A 22,602-nucleotide genomic window follows, 5' to 3' on the forward strand; every position below is an offset into this window, starting at 1 on the left:
AAATAACAAATATACCTACATGGAAATATACAAAGGTACAAATATAAAAGCACAGAAATTTGAGGGTGTAATGTTGTACATATACTTACTTTATGTTGCTGCATTATTAAATAAGTTACGCCTGCATTTGAATGTTAGTTTGCAGGATCACTCAAAAACAACTCAACTGATTTCCCTTTAGTTTCCTGGAGGACCCAAGCAGGGGCGGATCCAGGGCCTGGGCCTTGATTTATTAATTTAAACAAATTAATAAATCAAGAAATATGACAATTTGTGAATGATTCTCTTCCAAGCTTCTTTTGAAGATATATCCAATGATTTGTGGCTTTGCTCAAATGCAAAGAGCTAACAGTAAACTTACTGAATCATCATGGATCCGCCTCTGGACCTGGAGGAAAACACCAGCTTCTCTTTATTGATTCACTTGCTTTAATATTGTGATTTCCAGAGTGTGTGCAATTTGGTGCAGAGCCAAAATAAAAAAGTCAATGCTCTTCTCTCTGTGCTGAGGAGCGTGCTCAGTCTGCTGGGCGCGTACACGTGCACGCACCGGCTCGTGGAGGTTCAGGTTCCTGTGGAGGAGTCGCTCCTCCTGCTCCACTTCACTTTCTCCTCATAAACCTGCAGCTTGTGAGCAGAGAGGAGCGATGCAGCAGCAGCAGCAGCCTGAGCTGGATCCTCTCCACCTGTGAGAGTGTCCACCCCCCCCATCGCCTCTCCTCTCCATGGATGTAAGCTCCGACCTGACCACAGGTGTTAGTCGAGTCCCAGACGCATTAATCCGTGCAGACCAGGACGAGCTTTGCGCAGGAGAGTCAGCGAAGCCGAGCTCCTGCAGCAGTGCACAGAGTCCAGGTGAGTCCCAGCACATCCCATCCCATCACATCCCACTACATCCCATCACACCACATCCCATCACATCCCACCAGCATCTGCTCCCTCAGAGGAACCACCTGTATCTGGAGGAATTAGAAACCGTTTGCAGAGTTGCATCTTTTTGAGGATTTGTGTTGTTTTCTTCTTTTATTCGTGCCGAGCACCAGAGCTGCTTCATTTGTATTCTGAGGAGAATGTTGTGATTCCTGCTTGTGTTCAGAGACGTTGGCTGAGTGGTTTCCAGTCTGAGCTGAATCTCTGACCAGCCAAAGGTTTTTGCCGCAGAGTGAAATCTGATGCTGCAGCCGACTTGTGGCACGAGAGGTGTTGTTTTTATTATTATACATTATCCTCTGTGCATTTACCTGTAGATATGAGGGGGGTGAAGAACAGGAGGAGTTACTGTTAAAGTCTCTGCATTGAAATCTGGATCAGTGCCTCAGGTTGTGACGCTGCATCGTGTTGTTTGTGCTTTAATCTCCATGAGAATGTAGTTGATCCTCTGTGATGATGTGAGAGCATCAGAGACATCAGAGCTCATCAGTGAGTGGAGAGAGACTGAGTTAGAATCAGGCTTTAATATGTAGATATCAGGTTTTACATTGTTTACATGTGGATTCATGCAGGAGCAGAAACAACAACAGCTTTTCCCTCCAGTTGTTATCCACAGATTTCATGACTTTTGCTTTAATGCTCAACAAGTGCCTTCGCTCTCTGGCAGTTCAGGTTTTTCTCCTGCTCGACCTGTTGCAGGTACGAGTCTCTGCTCCTCCTCCTCCTCCTCCTCCTCCTCCTCCTCCTCCTCCTCCTCCTCCTCCTCCTCCTCCTCCTCCTCCTCCTCCTCCTCTTCCTCTTCGGTGATGATGAACGAGCTGCAGTAAACATTTTTATTTGAGAATACTTTATTCTCACATTTTTACATTTGCTATCAAGTTGTGACCGTGCACATATGTTTACATTCACACACATACATGTACAACATATCATACATGTTGCATATTTATACAGACGTGCTGTAACTCTGAGAGGAGAGGCCAGTAAGAACCACACGTAACCAAACATTCAGGATTTCTAATTCCTCATATGATAAAGGGCCTTGTTTATTTCTTTTTAAGGGACTTTTAAAACGTTTTCTTTTATGAGCCGAACAGTTTAAACAGATTTTAACCAGAAGTTGTGTTTCCTTCAGCCAGAAGACATCAACTACTGTAGTTTATAGAAGCTGTGTCACATTTTAAAGCCTCCTGCATCATTTCAGTCACATGAATGGAAGCACTTTGGCTTCTGTTAAACACACTGAAGACAGAACTGTTCCTGTGTTTCCTCCTCCTCCAGGCAGCAGCGGCTCCCCCGACATGATCGAGCATTGGATCCAACTCGTCCACGAGAAGAACGCGCTGGTTTCTGAGGAGTCTGACCTCATGGTGGCGTGAGTGACTCACTTGTAAACAGTTGCTGCACAGTGAACTCCTGTCTCGTCAACACTGGGGAACACAACACGGCTTTTGTGTGCGTGGTAAAAGTGGCACGGCTGCAAGAGCGTCCATAACATCAGACTTCCGCCTCAGGACACACTGTGTTGTCTGTTCTGTGTTGTGTGTTCAGACTGGAGTCGCTGCTCATCCTTTTGCGATGACTTGCTTCTGTCGCCACGTTGTCGTGACTCGGCCGATGTTTGTGTTTCTCTCCCAGGTCTCGACAGCTGGAGCTGGAGGACAAGCAGAGCATGTTGGAGCTGGAGCTCAGGAAGTTCATGGAGCTGAATGGTGTGTGTGGTTTTTCTGTGCGCTCATGAAAACACGAGTTGTTAACGACTGTTGAAGAGAGCTTTTGATTCTGCTGCAGCTACAGAGCTGAATACTGTCATTGTTCACGTTAACATCACTGAACATAACATCATCTTTGTCCAGGGCGTAATATACAAGAACCATTTCATTACCAACATCAGACATTCCTTTCTTAATCAAGCGAGTACTGAGTAACACTGGCTCCTGCAGAGAGTGCTGCATTATGGGATGTTTGAAGCCTAAACGTCGTGAGGATTGTTCATTTCCTCGATTCTATTTATAGTTTGGCAGGTTCACATTTTGCAAGTCCGTCTTCAAACATTATTCAGACGCTCGTATGTGTAATTCAGATCCTTGTGGGTCATAAAATCCTTAATTGTAAAGTTAATGTGAAGCTTCTGAGTCCAAACCCAGTCAGTGTTTCCAAGTTACTGTCTCTCAAGTACCGAACTCCCTCATTGTGATTAAATCAAGTTCCAAACCTCATTGGAGGAACTGAAAAAAACACCACTTGATTTGATTAACTCACTGGTTTATCCTCATATTAGTCGGCTCCTTAAATTCAATCAAGCTGCTTCTAACTGAACAAACTCATAGATTAATATGTTTCGTTGATTGATTCTCTGAGATCTCACGACATAACGATAAGAGGAAAAAACCTCCTGGATCATCACCAGCATTTAATCGGTTGTTTCCTGACCAGTATCACCTCCTTCCACCTGGTTCACTCTCACTCTCTGTGCAGCAGATTGTCAGTAATCCTGATAAATAACAAACAACAAACACAAACACATGTGGTGTGATACAGCTGAGTGAGGCTGAGGGGAGCTTCAGATTCAGGAGACACCCTTTCTATTGTTTTTACATCTAATATTATAAATATGTTGGTCATAGCTGCTTCAAAGTGTGTGTCCTTGTGTTTGTCCGGCAGACAAGACGCAGGAGCAGGAGGTGGAGGAGGAGCGGGTCCTGCAGCAGATGATCGAGGTGGTGGCCATGAGGGACTCGCTGGTCTCCTTCCTGGAGGAGAAGAGGCTGAAGGAGATGAGCGAGGAGCAGGAGGCCTTCTCCATCATGGAGGCCAGACGGCACTCCAAGGCAGGATCTCAGGTTCACTGGGCATCATAAGACTCCTCCCCCCCATACAAACACACTGGCACACACACACACTGACACGCACACACACACTCGTGCAGCATGGACCTGTATGTACAAGGGAAGCAGAAGCTCTCTAATCTGCTGACTTGAAACCTTGAGACTCAACTTTTTTGCGAAGCCAAAGAAGCTGCAGAGTCGTTGCAGAATCCAACCACGAGCGCTTCCACGGCGGCGAGGACTCGAATCATCAGAACTCGAATCATCAGGACTCGAATCATCAGGACTCGAATCATCAGGACTCAAATCATCAGGACTCAAATCATCAGGACTCAAATCATCAGGACTCAAATCATCAGGCTTCAGAGGAACAGTCCGGCCCCTAGAGGGAGACATAACCCTGGAGATCTGAGGAGTCCTCACACATGGCAGAGTCACAGGATCTTTATTGTCTTCTGCACCGTTGAACAACCACCACCAGGGGGCAGATCACCTGACCCGGCCTCGGACCTGGTTCAGGTGTCTCAGACGTGTGACATCACATCGGGGGGGGAAACCTGCGGCGCCTGAGAGCCTGATCTGTAGAACACACAGGGTCACTGTGGGTTTAACAGATATTGATGTTTTGAATAAGTACTGTTGTACACCCAGATGTAATATAAAGTACATATCATACTTCTATTATTATTTGGTATATTGAATAGAAATACGATTAGAGTTTAAAGATAATACGAGTTTAAATATTAGAATTATTGCAGTAAAATCCAGTTATTCCTTATTTTAGTTTCTTATTTTTGAAGGTTTCTGAATAGTGTAGCACTTCCTGCTGTTCGTCACGTCCTCCCCCTGATCGCAGGTCGCACTCAGGGGTCAAAGGTCGAAGGTCCCGGCTTCTCGGGTCAGAGTCGGGGGGTTCCACAGATGGATTTGCACACTCTGCTGTTTTATTTTGTATTTTTTTGTAGGTGGAAGTGAGTTTTACGAACACAGGCGGATTGTCGGTGAACGTTAAGGACACGAAACTGGTTCATCTATTTATAAACTCTATGGTTTATCATCTGCAGGTGTTTCTCCTCGTGAACGATGGAGACACTCAGCAGTTTGGTTTAGTTCAGAAGAAGCCTTATGGATTTATCGCTCTGCTGCCATTTTGTGCCGCAGCACTTCACATTATATCAAATAAAGATCCTGCACTTTGCTGATTTCTTATTTTTCTTGTCTCTGATCATACGTTGAAGTTCTCCGGTGTTTCCAGGTGTGAACACAGTGGATGTGTTGAATAACGTGTGTCCTGCAGGACGGATGTTCATCTGGTTAAAAGTATATAAAACATGAACACAGGAGAAACTCATCAGAGGTGGAAGAATTATTCAGATTAACAGATTTTTAAATTCACTAGATGTGGATCTTTATTTGGATCTGCACCAGTTCACTCACAGTCCTGTAATATTTCATTAAATCACTGAATTATCCTCAAAACAAAAACACGAGTCATCAGCTCCTTGGCAGAAGTAACAGTAAAACTCATTTTGTACATTTACTTCTGATATTTAAAGAACATTCTGCTCACTTATACCAGATCGGACAATCATGGACATTATTTTTCTAATAAGAGATGTTATTGATGTATGTAAAAAATATGAGTTTGACTGTGGAATTGTTTCGTTGGATCAAGAGAAAGCTTTTGATAGGGTAGATCACCTTTATTTATTTGCCGCATTAAGAGCTTTTGGTTTAGGTGATGGGTTTATTGCATGGCTCAGCCTATTATACAATGGTGCACAATGCATGATAAAGATGGGGACAGGGCTGAGTCGACCAATCCATGTACAGCGGGGGATAAAACAAGGCTGTCCAATCTCTGGGCAGCTATACAGTCTGGGCATCGAGCCCTTGCTTTGCAGGTTGAGGGGTAAGATCAGTGGCCTCTCGCTGCCTGGTTTCCCAGATCCTGAGTATTCCCTCATAGTCTCGGCTTATGCAGATGATGTAAATGTGTTGGTCTCTAATCAACAAGATGTATCTACTTTACAAGAAGCACTTTCACTGTATGGTAAGGCTTCTTCTGCACGGGTGAACTGGGAAAAGAGTGAAGGCCAATTTATGCTTGTACGTATTTTTTAAAACGGATAGATAAGACCGCCCTATCCGTCGTGGAACGCCCTCTCCGAGCGCCTCGGAGAGCTTTTCGTACACGTCTGATTTTTCTAACTGTCCGTCTTCATGTCGGAGAGCCCACGGACAGCTCTTGGCTGTGATTGGTCCACGAACGACATCATTTCCCTACGACGTAATTTCCGGACCTCAAACTTCCTGTTGTGACGGTTTATACAAGTGGTCATACTGTCAGATCTCTTCTGCCAAACGCTCTTCTATTTGGTCCATATTCATTCTTCTAAATCTTCGGTGGTTTCTGCCGGTATTGTTGGGCATGAAACCGGAAATGCGTTAATTAATACATTTGGTCTCAATGATTTTGTGAAGTTATTGTGTTGATGAGCTCTGAAGTCAGAGTTGAAAACATGGAGGCTGTTCACATCTGTTGTATTTGCACACCTTCACTTTTCTTTATGATATTTATATAATAACGAAGAGCAAAGAAAACGTGTGAAAGACGGATGAGTAATTAAAATGTGCACGTGGATCATAAGAACATGTTTCATTGTGTGTTGGGTTCAATGAGCCTTGAGAGCTTGTGAGAGACCAACACAAGTTACATGAGACAGGTTTACATCAAAAGCTTTTATTTAGAGCTGATTGTCAAATTATATTGGAAGGTTCATTTAATGTCGACAGTCAACACGACGGAGAGACGTGAACATTTAAAGTCAGACACGTTCTGTCCCTTGTCTCTGCTGCGAACCTCCCATCATCAATTATTTCCCAGCATGCTAAAAGGCTTTGACTGGGATGTGCTGCTGTTATACTGCAGCGCCACCTGTGGGTCAAAAGTAGAAAAGCCACCACCGCTCTGCACCTGATGCAGAAATGAAAACGTCCCATTTTTAAGTCCAGAGTTTTGATCTTTTGTGTCAAAGACAAAACTCTGATTTTAAACTCAAAGTGATTTCAATGTGTTGAACTTTGTGTTGAACTAAATCAATTTGTGACGTGAATCCAGGAACTTTAAGATCATAAACAATCATATACACAGAATGTGGTTCTACACACATGGAGACAGACTGAGGGACAAAGGTGGACAATAATAAAGACAAACTTAAACACACTGTGTGTGACTCTTTATAGAGGGTTTATATATTCTGCTTGTGTTGTGTCATTTCAATAAACACATTCTTCATGTGAATAAACACAATCGGGGCAGGAAGGTTGCTGGTTTGAATCCGGTTCAGATGGGTCTTCCTGTGTGGAGTCTGCATGTTCTCCACGTGTTTTCTCCAGGTGCTCCGGCTTCATCTCACAAACACATGCAGATTAGGGGTTGTGTAGATTGGAGACTACACACAAGCTGCTGCTGCTTCAGCCTCTGGATCCTCAGGACACAGCTCAGCCTCCGTCCACACACACTGTCCTCTTCACACTCAGCTCCACTTAGACCCCGCCCACCTATTGAGAGAAGAAGACATCAGTGTCACAGAGACTCACTTCATCAGCTGTGAGTCAGTGATGCAGCTCATCCAGTAGAAAGAGCAGCAGGGACTTCAGTCGGATGGACCTCAGCAGAGGTTCTGCTCTGTATAAAGAGCTCCTGGTTACCATGGTGATGAGGAGAGGCTTCAGTCCCACTGATCTCAGAGCTGTGACAAAGATCCACCTGATCAGTTCTGATCAGATCTGAATCTGTTGTTTACTAACAAGACGAGTGGAAGACAAGAAGAAACACACTGTCTCACTGTCTCTGAGGACACACACTGTCTCTGAGGGCACTCACTGTCTCACTGTCTCTGAGGACACACACTGTCTCACTGACTCTGAGGACACACACTGTCTCACTGTCTCTGAGGACACACACTGTCTCTGAGGACACACACTGTCTCTGAGGACACACACTGTCTCTGAGGACACACACTGTCTCACTGTCTCTGAGGACACACACTGTTTCACTGTCTCTGAGGACACACACTGTTTCACTGTCTCTGAGGACACACACTGTCTCTGAGGCGACACACTGTCTCACTGTCTCTGAGGACACACACTGTCTCACTGTCTCTGAGGACACACACTGACTCACTGTCTCTGAGGACACACACTGTCTCTGAGGACACACACTGACTAACTGTCTCTGAGGACACACACTGACTCACTGTCTCTGAGGACACACACTGTCTCACTGTCTCTGAGGACACACACTGTCTCACTGTCTCTGAGGACACACACTGTCTCATTGACTCTGAGGACACACACTGTCTCACTGTCTCTGAGGACAAACACTGTCTCACTGTCTCTGAGGACACACACTGTCTCACTGTCTCTGAGGAAACTCACTGTCTCTGAGGACATGCACTGTCTCACTGTCTCTTAGGACACACACTGTCTCTGAGGACACACACTGACTCACTGTCTCTGAGGACACACACTGTCTCACTGTCTCTGAGGACATACACTGACTCACTGTCTCTGAGGACACGCACTGTCTCACTGTCTCTGAAGACACACACTGTCTCTGAGGACACACACTGACTCACTGTCTCTGAGGACACACACTGTATCTGAGGACACACACTGACTCACTGTCTCTGAGGACACACACTGTCTCACTGTCTCTGAGGACACACATTGTCTCACTGTCTCTGAGGACACGCACTGTCTCACTGTCTCTGAAGACACACACTGTCTCTGAGGACACACACTGACTCACTGTCTCTGAGGACAAACACTGTCTCACTGTCTCTGAGGACACACACTGTCTCACTGTCTCTGAGGAAACTCACTGTCTCACTGTCTCTGAGGAAACACACTGTCTCTGAGGACACACACTGTCTCTGAGGACACACACTGACTCACTGTCTCTGAGGACACACACTGTCTCTGAGGACACACACTGTCTCACTGTCTCTGAGGACACACATTGTCTCACTGTCTCTGAGGACACGCACTGTCTCACTGTCTCTGAAGACACACACTGTCTCTGAGGACACACACTGACTCACTGTCTCTGAGGACACACACTGTCTCACTGGCTCTGAGGACACACACTGTCTCTGAGGACACACACTGTCTCTGAGGACACACACTGACTCACTGTCTCTGAGGACACACACTGTCTCACTGTCTCTAAGGACACACATTGTCTCACTGTCTCTGAGGACACGCACTGTCTCACTGTCTCTGAAGACACACACTGTCTCTGAGGACACACACTGACTCACTGTCTCTGAGGACACACACTGTCTCACTGTCTCTGAGGACATACACTGTATTACTGTCTCTGAGGACACACACTGTATCTGAGGACACACACTGACTCACTGTCTCTGAGGACACACACTGTCTCTGAGGACACACACTGTCTCACTGGCTCTGAGGACACACACTGACTCACTGTCTCTGAGGACACACACTGACTCTGAGGACACACACTGTCTCACTGTCTCTGAGGACACACTCTGTCTCACTGACTCTGAGGACACACACTGACTCACTGTCTCTGAGGACACACACTGTCTCACTGTCTCTGAGGACACACACTGACTCACTGTCTCTGAGGACACACACTGTCTCACTGTCTCTGAGGACACACACATGGACCTGTCTCCAGGAAGCTGACTGAGGTCCTCTGGTGTTTTGGGGACAGGATGAGTCTGGAGACATTGAGATGTTCTGGGTGAGTTAGAGATCAACTGAACCAACCAGACGTTGATTTAAACTTCCCTTATCCGTCCCTTTAAGGAGAGTGTGCACCACACAACAGTGGAGAGTCACTGTGGTCAGTGGGCGGAGCTTCTATACGGGTTGATCTCCAACTTAACCTGGAGCAGGTGAGCCGTTCATCAGAAGTTACCATGGTGATTTACCTCGTTAAGAAGTGGACGAGCTTCGTAGGACTGAAAAAACTAAACCTGAAGTTCACCTGATAACCACAAATCCTGCTTGGTAGCACAGACCCTGGATCTGTGATACTGACTGTGTTTAGTAAAATACTGATGAAAGCAGCGTGGACTGACTCCACCCATCTACTGACCTCAGAGTCTCCAGTCGACAGGTTGGACTCTGCTGTAGATCAAGCAGCTCCTTCACTGCTGAGTCCTGTAGGTTGGTTCCTCTCAGATCCAGTTCTCTCAGATGAGAGGGGTTTGACCTCAGAGCTGAAGCCAGAGAAGAACAGCTGATCTCTGACAGAATGCATCTCGACAACCTGGATAAAGAAATATGAATATTAGAATGTGTCCTCCTGTTGTTGTGGATCGTCATCATGTCAACACAGACTCTCAACATGCTGCTGACCTCAGTCCAGTCTGTGACCTGAAGATAAATATCAGATCAGACATGTTGGACCATTGTTTCATTCATCAGCTTCTTCTCTGTGTGTTGGTCACTGAGCAGGTTTGTGTAATTAAACACTGTTTAAAGTAGGGACGGCTCCTGATGTCACTTCCTGTTTGTTTCTATACTTATCAACTGTCCAACGTGTTTCAATAAGAATGTGTCTTATTTTGAAAACCTGAGGAGGACGAGTGCTCGGCCTCAGTCCACATGTTATTTACTGAGACTTCCTCAGTGATCAGGAGCAGGTGAGTGCAGGTGAATGGAGTTGATGAGGTGGACGTGACTGACAGGCTGGGTGAGGGACAGATGACTGAGGGACAGTGAGCAGAGCAGAACTGAGACAAGTCAAATAAATAATGACACAATAAGAAAGAAAGTCTGAAAAGTGAAGAAGGATTTAAGGACCTCAGAGTCTCCAGTCGACAGTTTGGACTCTCCAGTCCAGAACACAGCAGCTTCACTCCTGGATCATACAGCTGGTTTCCACTCAGATCCAGTTCTCTCAGATGTGAGGGGTCTGACTTCAGAGCTGAGGCCACGACTTCACAGTGAGTCTCTGAGAGTTGACAATAACCGAGTCTGTAATTAAAGAAAATAACAAATCTGTGAGAATTAAATCAGAAAACACAACATTCATACAAAACGTGATCATGTGACCCTCACCCTGGTAAATCCCCTCTTTGTTAAAAACTCCTCAAGAGAATCCTTTCAGATTTGGTTCAAGCTTCATTCAGACTAACAGAGGAACTCATGAGATTCAGGTGGTCAGAGGTCAAAGGTCAAGGTCACAGAACATGTTCATTCAGACTAACAGAGGAACTCATGAGATTCAGGAGGTCAGAGGTTAAAGGTCAAGGTCACACAACATGTTCATTCAGACTAACAGAGGAACTCATGAGATTCAGGTCAGAGGTCAAAGGTCAAGGTCACACAACATGTTCATTCAGACTAACAGAGGAACTCATGAGATTCAGGAGGTCAGAGGTCAAAGGTCACAGAACATGTTCATGGTCACAGTGACCTCATATTGTTGTGAAGTCAACATGGAACCTGGACATGCACCCCCCCCCCACACACACACACAACAAACACACACTCACTCACACACACACACACCCTCCCCCCCACACACACACATACACACACACACACACAAACCCACCCACACACACACAACAGACACACACTCACTCACACCCCCCCCACCCCCCCACACACACACACACCTTCCCCCCACACACCCACTGTCTCACTGTCTCTGAGGACACACACTGTCTCTGAGGACACACACTGTCTCTGAGGACACACACTGACTCACTGTCTCTGAGGACACACACTGTCTCTGAGGACACACACTGACTCACTGTCTCTGAGGACACACACTGTCTCTGAGGACACACAATGACTCACTGTCTCTGAGGACACACACTGTCTCTGAGGACACACACTGTCTCTGAGGACACACACTGTAAGGAGCAGCTTCAGCCACAGACTCATTCAACCCCCCCGCTGCTCTAAGGAACGATACAGGAAGTCGTTCCTCCCAACTGCAATAAGACTGTTCAACTCCTCCCCCTCTGTCAGAGCCACCATCACAGAACTGCACTAAACCTGTCTCCTTGCACTCTGGACCTGTACAACCGCTCCATATACACTTACTTCACATCATATGTGATATGTGTTCATATAAACCATATTGATATTATATATCATTTTATACAATAATATTGTCTTTTGCAAACTCTGTCTACATATTCTTAGACTCATAGTATATTATATTACCTATTGTATAGTCAAATACTTATATTCATATTCAAACTTCTACTATATATCATATCATACTCTCTGTATATTCTTGTTTACATAAGTCTATATACACATATTTATACATGTGTACATGTTTAATTACTATTATTATATCACCATTACTATTATTATTATATATACTGTTGCTGCCATTATTACCATATACTGCTTTTATATTGGTATAATTACTATCATATAGATATATATTTTGTTATATTATATACTATATACTGTACTATTCTTATATACTGTCTAACAATACCATTACCATCATATCATCAGTACTTTTACCATCATCTTGCCACTGCACCTTATCTACCTATTTTATTTTATCTTGTGCTTCTGTTTTTTATTCTTTCTACCTCAATATTTTTTAATTTTATTCTATTGTATTTTATTGTATTCAAATATACCGGCTGCTATGACGACTTAATTTTCCTTCGGGGATGAATAAAGTAATCTATCTATCTATCTATCTATCTATCTATCTATCTATCTATCTATCTATCTATCTATCTATCTATCTATCTATCTATCTATCTATCTATCTATCTATCTATCTATCTATCTATCTATCTATCTATCTATCTATCTATCTATCTATCTATCTATCTATCTATCTATCTATCTATCTATCTATCTATCTATCTATCTATCTATCTATCTATCTATCTATCTATCTATCTGTCTGTCTCTGAGGACACACACTGACTCACTGTCTCTGAGGACACACAGTGTCTCACTGTCTCTGAGGACACACACTGTCTCATTGTCTCTGAGGACACACACTGACTCACTGTCTCTGAGGACACACACTGTCTCACTGTCTCTGAGGACACACACTGTCTCTGAGGACACACACTGTCTCATTGTCTCTGAGGACACACACTGACTCACTGTCTCTGAGGACACACACTGTCTCACTGTCTCTGAGGACACACACTGTCTCTGAGGACACACACTGACTCACTGTCTCTGAGGACACACACTGTCTCACTGTCTCTGAGGACATACACTGTCTCACTGTCTCTGAGGACAAACACTGTCTCTGAGGACACACACTGACTCACTGTCTCTGAGGACACACACTGTCTCACTGTCTCTGAGGACACACACTGTCTCACAGTCTCTGAGGACACACACTGTCTCTGAGGACACACACTGTCTCACTGTCTCTGAGGACACACACTGTCTCACTGTCTCTGAGGACACACACTGTCTCACAGTCTCTGAGGACACACACTGTCTCTGAGGACACACACAGTCTCACTGTCTCTGAGGACACACACTGACTCACTGTCTCTGAGGACACACACTGTCTCACTGTCTCTGAGGACACACACTGTCTCACAGTCTCTGAGGACACACACTGTCTCTGAGGACAAACACTGTCTCACTGTCTCTGAGGACACACACTGTCTCACAGTCTCTGAGGACACACACTGTCTCTGAGGACACACACTGTCTCACTGTCTCTGAGGACACACACTGACTCACTGTCTCTGAGGACACACACTGTCTCACTGTCTCTGAGGACACACACTGTCTCACTGTCTCTGAGGACACACACTGTCTCACTGTCTCTGAGGACACACACTGACTCACTGTCTCTGAGGACACACACTGACTCACTGTCTCTGAGGACACACACTGTCTCACTGTCTCTGAGGACATACACTGTCTCACTGTCTCTGAGGACGCACACTGTCTCTGAGGACACACACTGACTCACTGTCTCTGAGGACACACACTGTCTCACTGTCTCTGAGGACACACACTGTCTCACTGTCTCTGAGGACACACACTGTCTCTGAGGACACACACTGTCTCACTGTCTCTGAGGACACACACTGTCTCACTGTCTCTGAGGACACACACTGTCTCTGAGGACACACACTGTCTCACTGACTCTGAGGACACACACTGTCTCACTGTCTCTGAGGACACACACATGGACCTGTCTCCAGGAAGCTGACTGAGGTCATCTGGTGTTTTGGGGACAGGATGAGTCTGGAGACATTGAGATGTTCTGGGTGAGTTAGAGATCAACTGAACCAACCAGACGTTGATTTAAACTTCCCTTATCCGTCCCTTTAAGGAGAGTGTGCACCACACAACAGTGGAGAGTCACTGTGGTCAGTGGGCGGAGCTTCTATACGGGTTGATCTCCAACTTAACCTGGAGCAGGTGAGCCGTTCATCAGAAGTTACCATGGTGATTCACCTCGTTAAGAAGTGGACGAGCTTCGAAGGATTGAAAAAACTAAACCTGAAGTGAACCTGATAACCACAAATCCTGCTTGGTAGCACAGACCCTGGATCTGTGATACTGACTGTGTTTAGTAAAATACTGATGAAAGCAGCGTGGACTGACTCCACCCATCTACTGACCTCAGAGTCTCCAGTCGACAGGTTGGACTCTGCTGTAGATCAAGCAGCTCCTTCACTGCTGAGTCCTGTAGGGAGTTGTTACTCAGATCCAGTTCTCTCAGATGAGAGGGGTTTGACCTCAGAGCTGAAGCCAGAGAAGAACAGCTGATCTCTGTCAGACTGCAGTGATTCAACCTGGATAAAGAAATATGAATATTAGAATGTGTCCTCGTGTTGTTGTGGATCGTCATCATGTCAACACAGACTCTCAACATGCTGCTGACCTCAGTCCAGTCTGTGACCTGAAGATAAATATCAGATCAGACATGTTGGACCATTGTTTCATTCATCAGCTTCTTCTCTGTGTGTTGGTCACTGAGCAGGTTTGTGTAATTAAACACTGTTTAAAGTAGGGACGGCTCCTGATGTCACTTCCTGTTTGTGTCTATACTTATCAACTGTCCAACGTGTTTCAATAAGAATGTGTCTTATTTTGAAAACCTGAGGAGGACGAGTGCTCGGCCTCAGTCCACATGTTATTTACTGACACTTCCTCAGTGATCAGGAGCAGGTGAGTGCAGGTGAATGGAGTTGATGAGGTGGACGTGACTGACAGGCTGGGTGAGGGACAGATGACTGAGGGACAGTGAGCAGAGCAGAACTGAGACAAGTTAAATAAATAATGACCCAATAAGAAAGAAAGTCTGAAAAGTGAAGAAGGATTTAAGGACCTCAGAGTCTCCAGTCGACAGTTTGGACTTTCCAGTCCAGAACACAGCAGCTTCACTCCTGAATCCTGCAGGTGGTTGAGACTCAGATCCAGTTCTCTCAGATGTGAGGGGTCTGACTTCAGAGCTGAGGCCACGACTTCACAGTGAGTCTCTGAGAGAAGACAACCACCGAGTCTGTAATTAAAGAAAATAACAAATCTGTGAGAATTAAATCAGAAAACACAACATTCATACAAAACGTGATCATGTGACCCTCACCCTGGTAAATCCCCTCTTTGTTAAAAACTCCTCAAGAGAATCTTTCAGATTTGGTTCAAGCTTCATTCAGACTTACAGAGGAACTCATGAGATTCAGGAGGTCAGAGGTCAAAGGTCAAGGTCACAGAACATGTTCATGGTCACAGTGACCTCATATTATTGTGAAGTCAACATGGAACCTGGACATGCACCCCCCCCACAAACACACACAACAGACACACACTCACTCACACACACACCCCCTCCCACCCCCCACACACCCCCTCCCCCCACACACAAACACCCTCCCCCCACAACCACCCCCACCCCCCACACACACACACCCCCACCCACACACACCCCCCCACACACACACAACAGACACACACTCACTCACCCCCCCTCCCCCCCCACCCCACACACACCCACTCACCCCCCCTGCACACACCCTCCCCCCCACCCACACACTCCCCCACCCACACACCCCCACCCACACACACCCCCAAACACAAACACCCTCCCCCCCACCCCCCCCACCCCCCCACACACCCCCACCCCCACCCACACACACACCCCCACACACACACAACAGACACACACTCACTCACCCCCCCTCCCCCCCACCTCACAAACACCCTCCCCCCCACACACATACCCCCACCCACACACACCCCCACACACACACAACAGACACACACTCACTCACCCCCCCTCCCCCCCACCCCACACACACACACAAACCCTCCCCCACCACACACACACACACACCCTCCCCCCCACACACCCCCACCCACACACCCCCCCACACACACACCCCCTCCCCCCCACACCCCCCAACACACACACACACCCCACCCACACACACAACAGACACACAGTCACTCACCCCCCCCCACACACACACACACACACACATACACGCACACACACAAACAAACCCCCCCCCTCCCACACACACCCCCCCACACACACACACACACTCACCGAGCCTTCCTGCAGTTCCTCACAGCTGGGATCAGTCTCAGTCGACCCTGTTCTGATGTGTTGAACTTCTTCAGGTCCAACTCATCCAGAACCTCCTCTGACATCTGCAGCATGTAGGCCAGAGCTGAGCAGTGGATCTCAGAGAGTTCCTCCTCTGATCTGTTCTCTGACGTCAGGAACTGTTTCATCTGCTGATGAACTGAGTGGTCGTTCATCTCAGTCAGACAGTGGAAGATGTTGATGCTTCTGTCAGGAGAAATGTTTTTACTCTCCATCTCCTTCAGGTTGTTGATGACTCTCTGGATGATTCTTGGATTGTTCTCTGTCCGACCCAGCAGGCCTCCTAAGATTCTCTGGATGATATTAGGATTGTTCTCTGTCCGACCCAGAAGACCTCCTAAGACCCTCTGGTTGGACTCCAGACTGAGGCCGTGAAGGAAGCGAACAAACAGGTCCAGATGACCATTTGTACTCCGGAGGGATTTCTCCATGGTGCTCTTCAGGAGGTCATCCAGGGAGAAGGTACTGTCTGTGTCCCCATATGTTCCCAAGAAGTTGTTGAGTTCTTCTGTGTTCCTCTTGGTGTAACAGTGGAACATGTAGACTGCAGCCAGAAACTCCTGAACGCTCAGATGAACAAAGCAGTAGACTGATTTCTGGAAGATCACACACTCTCTTCTGAAGATCTCAGTACAAACTCCTGAGTACACCGAGGCCTCTGTGACATTAAGACCACACCGCTCCAGGTCTTCTTGGTAGAACATGATGTTTCCTGACTCCAGATGTTTAAGTGCCAGCCTCCCCAGCTTCAGGAGAACGTCCCTGTCAGCCTCCGTCAGCTGCTGTGGACTCGTCTCATGTCCCTCACCGTACTTGTTGTTCTTCCTCTTTGTCTGAACCAGCAGGAAGTGTGAGTACAGGTCAGTCAGGGTCTTGGGCAGCTCTCCTCTCTGGTCTGTGGTCAACATGTGCTCCAGAACTGTAGCACTGATCCAGCAGAAGACTGGGATTTGACACATGATGTGGAGGCTCCTGGACGTCTTGATGTGTGAGATGATTCTACTGCACAGCTTTTTATTACTGAATCTCCTCCTGAAGTACTCCTCCTTCTGGGCGTCAGTGAAGCCTCGTACTTCTGTGACCCTGTCAACACATGCAGGAGGGATCTGATTGGCCGCCGCAGGTCTGGAGGTTATCCAGACGAGAGCCGAGGGAAGCAGATTCCCCCGGATGAGGTTTGTCAGCAGCACGTTGACTGATGACCTCTGTGTGACCTCAGACACAAGCTCCCTGTGGTTGAAGTCCAGAGAAGGTCTGCTTTCATCCAGGCCGTCAAAGATGAACAAAGGTTTACAGACAGCGAGCGTCTCTGCCGTGAGCTTCTGTAACGCTGGATGGAAAACACGGAGCAGCGTGAGGAGACTGTGCTGCTGGTCCTTCACCAGGTTCAGCTCCCTGAACGAAAGCACAGTCAGCAGACCCAAATCCTGGTTCTCTAAACCCTCTGCCCAGTCCAGAGTGAACTTCTGCACCGAGAAGGTTTTTCCAACGCCAGCGACGCCGTTGGTCAGGACGACTCTGATGCTGCTCTGCTGGTCAGTGGAGGCTTTGAAGATGTCGTGGCACCTGATGGGAGTGTCGTGGAGGATCTTCATCTTGGAAGCCGTCTCAAGCTGCCTCACCTCATGTTGAGTATTAACCTCTTCACTCTGTCCCTCTGTGATGTAGAGCTCAGTGTAGATCCTGTTGAGGAGGGTTCTACTTCCTGTTTCATCACTTCCTTCAGTCACATGTTCACATCTCCTCCTCAGACTGAGCTTATGTTTTCTTGAAACCTCCTGTAGACCACGATCTGCTTAGAGACAAGAAACAATGTCAGAGACAGAGAATCTGAGAATCTGCTGATTGTTTTCATCAGATACAGAAAAACTACAGAAAATAAAAGCTTTTTAACTTTGTGCTTTTCTAACGATGTTAAATGTTGATGCTGTATGAAGGAACAAAATAAAACCACATGTGCTGATGTCAGAAGTGAAGACATCAGCAGACACATGTACAGTGCTGCTCTGACCGGCTGTCTGAGCTCCATTTCCTGTTCTGGATCTTTGTCCACACTGGGGACAGGAGGAGTCTCCTGAAGAACCAGACTGGTCCCAGTATGAGGTGATGCACTGTCTGCAGAACCAGTGTCCACAGCTGGTGGAGACTGGATCCTTCAGGACGTCCTGACACGAAGCACAGCAGGACGACTGCTCCTCCTCAGAAACATGACTCCTCTTCCTCTCCCTGTGAAGACATTTCCTGATCACTCACATGTCACAGTCACAGGTTGTCATTACTTCTGTCAAGGAGGTTTTGTTTTCACCCAGTATGTTTGTGTGTTGGTTGGTTCGTTAGTGGGATTATAAAAAACAACAGATTACCAGTAAACTTGTGGAAGGGTGTGGTCTGTGGACCAAACCGGGGGGGGGGTTCCTCTTTCATAGACATGTTCAGAGGACCGATGTTAACCAGTGTGTGGAATTTGGTGCAGATCCAAATCCAAATCAGTCTCTAGTGGATTTCAAGGTGGTTTCATAAGGAGCGTGTTGGTTCTTGGTGGAGGTCTGAGCTCTTTGAGTGATTCTGAGAGATTAGTCACCAACTTCAATGAAGCTGTGTCCTAATGCAGGGGCCACACTAGAGGAAACTAGATCCTCTTCAGAGCAGGTCACAGTAGAAACAGTCTCTTACTCTGTGTGTGAGGGTCCAGGTTCTTTACTGAAGTGTAGAGGAGGTTCCATGGACCAGTCACTCTTCAGAGACACACAGCTGGACCCTGGAGACCCTTCTCTCAGTCTGTGGTCCTGACCTCTGCAAACACAAACATGTTTTTATTCAGAACACATCATTCACTGGTTCATTCTGTGAGGATTCAGTTTGGAGCTTCACATGTTTGTAGCAGGTCTCTTACTTTTTGTGTGAGGGTCCAACTTGCTTTGAATTGTCCGCGCCCATGTTGCACCGGGCCGGCTGCGGCTCAGTTGTGGTTCAGGCCGCGCTGCTCTTCTATATATTCAAGGTCTGGTCTATTTCCTTCTGGTTCTGCGCTCAGTTTACAGCAGAACACAGTGAAATGATCTTTAGACCAGTTTCAATCTTTATCTGTTGAAAACGTCACAAACACAAATATTTAAACACTTTCTGTAGCCGACCCATTTCCAAATAAAAGCACTCCAGCGTTTCTGTTGACTGAATCAATTCATTTATTTTTAAATGTTTTTATTGTGAAATAGATAAGGGCTTCATAGTTTGTAGTACTGGTATTTTTATTTGAGTACACAGTACTTCTTATATACAAGGAAATACATTGATCACATCAGAAACCTCAGGAAGGACAAGAGTCTCTCTCTCTCTCTCTCTCTCTCTCTCTCTCTCTGATTTATTCAGCCATTAGTACATTATTAGAGTACATTATTAAATGAATCATATGAATATATGTTTTAGGGTACCAGTCAATAAGGGTGTGGAGGTATACTAGTGTACAAGTACAATTATAAAGTTCCTTTTCATGTCATATCTTTTTGAATCCACCATGGATAGCCATAAACAAACGTTGCATAACAAAGTATTTTTGCAACTTGAGCATTTCCTAATCTACACTCAAACCAATCAACTACATTAAAGTTAATGAATACAAGCTTGTAAAAGTTCATGTGTCCTTCAACCCCCGGCCACTAAGAGAAGGAAACTCAACATCTAGTATCATGTTCACGTCATAAAGGCTGGAAATGAATTACAGAACTTTATAGACAGTAACACTGAGAGCACATCAGTCAGCAGCTTGAAGCAGCACTCTGTATCTCCACTCAGTTCTATTAGTGTGTGTGTGTGTGTGTGTGTGTGTGTGTGTGTGTGTGTGTGTGTGTGTGTGTGTGTGTGTGTGTGTGTACCTGGCTCTGCAGGTCGATGTCCCTCACGCCTCAGCCAGTGAGTCCAGAGCTTTACTGGGATCCACAGTGAAGACTCTCCACTGGTTGGTGACCACTGCTGTAACGTATGATTGTGAAAACACGTTGTGTTATTAAACACTTGCTGAACAGATGAAGATAAAAAGTGAAACTGTGAGTTAACTCTGTTAATTAGTCCTTTGAAGGCTCTTTGATCCAGACCTGCTGTTCACATCTGTCTCTGGGATCCGATCACATGACGTCTGTCACCAGGTGTGAACTGACAAACTTAGAGTCATGTGATCAGCAGACGGATGTTAACAGCAGGTGTGAGAGTGAGACAGTCACACTTTCAGAAAGTTGTGTTCACACTCACCTGCTCACTGTCCTTCCTTCTGCTCGTCCAGGTGAAAATGGAGTCTGACCGCTCCCTGTTCTCAGGCTCCTCCTCCTCCCTGTTCTCAGGCTCCTCCTCCCTGTGGAACCAGTTCACTCTTGAAACCAGTTCAAAGTCCAGTTCATACCCATGAAGATGAATTGGTTCATAGTTCAGGTTTTATTGTGATGGTTATGATATTGATAATAAACTTAGGAACATGTATTTAGTTCCTAATGGACGGTGTGGGATCCTGAATCCAGATCTTTCACACTGAGTCCTGACTGGGAGCGTCTCCTGGGACTGAGCCGTACAATGTGATTCATCATGATGTTTAAATGAGCCTCAGAAACTCTGGAGTCAAACACGTCCAGTCACAGTGTTGGTTTATAGATCTAGAGAAATACAGCTGCATTGTGATGCATCATTTGACCGTTGTGTGTGGGGGGGGGGGCAGTTGTTAATGTTATCCCACTGTATCAGAGCAGTGTGTTATTATCACGTTGTCTATAATGCTGGAACCCTTTTTAAATGCACGTGCAGATCATATCTAACAACAGGATTTGTTCTGCAGCAGTAATGACTTCTTGTCTCCTCCATCAAGCAGGTGTCATTTGATTCACCAGATTGAGTCAGTGTGAAGAGACCTTCAGGACCTGTACACGTGTAGGTGTGTGTTTGAGATGGATATTATTGGGTTTGCATGATTGTTTATGTGAGAGTCATGTTTGAACAATGTCTGCTCCACCTGCTGCCCCAGAACTACTCCACCAGACGCTTCCCCTCCTACGTCACTGCCCAGATCCTGCTTCGTCAGCCCCTGGTCTCCGGACTGCGAGCCAGCTCCTCAGGAGACACGTGAGAAGGTTCCTGCTGTGTGACGTCAGCACGAGCAACAACCAGCGGGAAGACGTCACCGAGCCAACAGTGAGGATTAAACTGAAGTGACAGCTTCACAGAGACAAACCACAAACGTCTCATATCAACATGGAGCAGAGGAACCACGTGTGATCAGACATTCTGTTCTAAACTCTTGTGATTATGTTTTCACTTTTTAATATCTAATAAACATGAGACTAATACAAATGAAATCTACAAATTCAGAAAAGATCCGGACTTCTTCCTCCTACACAAGTTGTCTCGTGCTCATTGTATTTGTGATTGTGTATTTTTCAGCATAGATCATTTCTATGAGGTGTCCAGAACAACATACTTAAAGTCCTAAGAAGTCGTACTTGAGGAAATATGTTTAATTCTCATCAATGTGTGCCAATGAGTCCAGGGAACTCGGACACGCTGGCGGAACTCGGCAGATCGACAATCTGCAGAGAAGCAAACAGAAACTGGAGAAGGAGAAGACGGAGTTCAGACTGGAGGCCGATGACCTGGCCTCCAACGTGGAGCAGCTGTCCAGAGCCAAGGTAGAAACCAGTCGGCCTTAAAGGAGCAACCCGCTCTGGAGGTCGTAGAGAGAGTGAACGTGCTCTACACACAGGTGAGATTCATTGGGAACCGGCTGATCGTCGATAAACTCTCTGATTAACTCACAGATCGATCGGTGACTGATTCCATGTCGGCTTCCTGTTCCTTGTAGAACTCAGGTCTGATGAACCACAAGAAGAAGATGGAGGCCGACCTGTCTGTGCTGACAGGAGAGGTGGAGGAGGCCATACAGGAGAGACGCAGCTCTGATGAGAAAGCAAAGAAGGCCATCACTGATGTCAGTCCTGACTCGTAACCTCTGACCTTTTACTTCTGACCAAACTGAAACTAACACAATCCTGTTTCTTCCTGTGTTTTCTTGTCGTCTCTTTTCTTCCTGATGGAAAGTTATTAAGTCGCACAGATCAACTGTGATGCTGCTGTAGAGAATTCTGGGAATGTATGTATATATGTATTTCTGCAGTATATAGATATACTGTATATGTATATGTTCCTCCAGGCAGCTCTGATGGGGGAGGAGCTGAA

At 46.2% G+C, this 22,602-nt stretch overlaps 2 protein-coding genes across 2 annotated transcripts in view; one reads left to right on the forward strand and one right to left on the reverse strand.

Annotated features, from left to right (window-relative positions):
- LOC133004594 (protein NLRC3-like) overlaps positions 1-19,400 on the reverse strand; it is a 45,116-nt gene extending 25,716 nt beyond the window's left edge. The window contains exon 1 of the mRNA XM_061074063.1: positions 19,283-19,400. Within this exon, the coding sequence (XP_060930046.1) occupies positions 19,283-19,326 (44 nt within the window). The 5' untranslated portion in view covers positions 19,327-19,400. The remainder of the gene's footprint in view (positions 1-19,282) is intronic.
- Positions 2,217-4,320, forward strand: LOC133005130 (F-actin-monooxygenase mical1-like). The gene is made up of 3 exons (XM_061074714.1): positions 2,217-2,305; positions 2,569-2,642; positions 3,595-4,320. Exons 1-3 carry the CDS (start codon positions 2,232-2,234, stop codon positions 3,789-3,791), a joined length of 345 nt encoding a protein of 114 aa, XP_060930697.1. The 5' UTR covers positions 2,217-2,231; the 3' UTR covers positions 3,792-4,320.
- Positions 19,401-22,602: the final 3,202 nt, after the last annotated feature.

Source organism: Limanda limanda, chromosome 7 (assembly GCF_963576545.1).
Source record: "Limanda limanda chromosome 7, fLimLim1.1, whole genome shotgun sequence".
NCBI classification, from domain to species: Eukaryota; Metazoa; Chordata; class Actinopteri; order Pleuronectiformes; family Pleuronectidae; genus Limanda; species Limanda limanda.

Excerpts from the sequence above, each read along its gene's own strand:
- LOC133005130 (XM_061074714.1), top strand. The coding sequence starts at position 2,232 with ATGATCGAGCATTGGATCCAACTCGTCCACGAGAAGAACGCGCTGGTT. Across the intron at positions 2,306-2,568 it reads GAGTCTGACCTCATGGTGGC|GTCTCGACAGCTGGAGCTGG; the intron begins GTGAGTGACTCA and ends TTTCTCTCCCAG. Across the intron at positions 2,643-3,594 it reads GAAGTTCATGGAGCTGAATG|ACAAGACGCAGGAGCAGGAG; the intron begins GTGTGTGTGGTT and ends TTTGTCCGGCAG.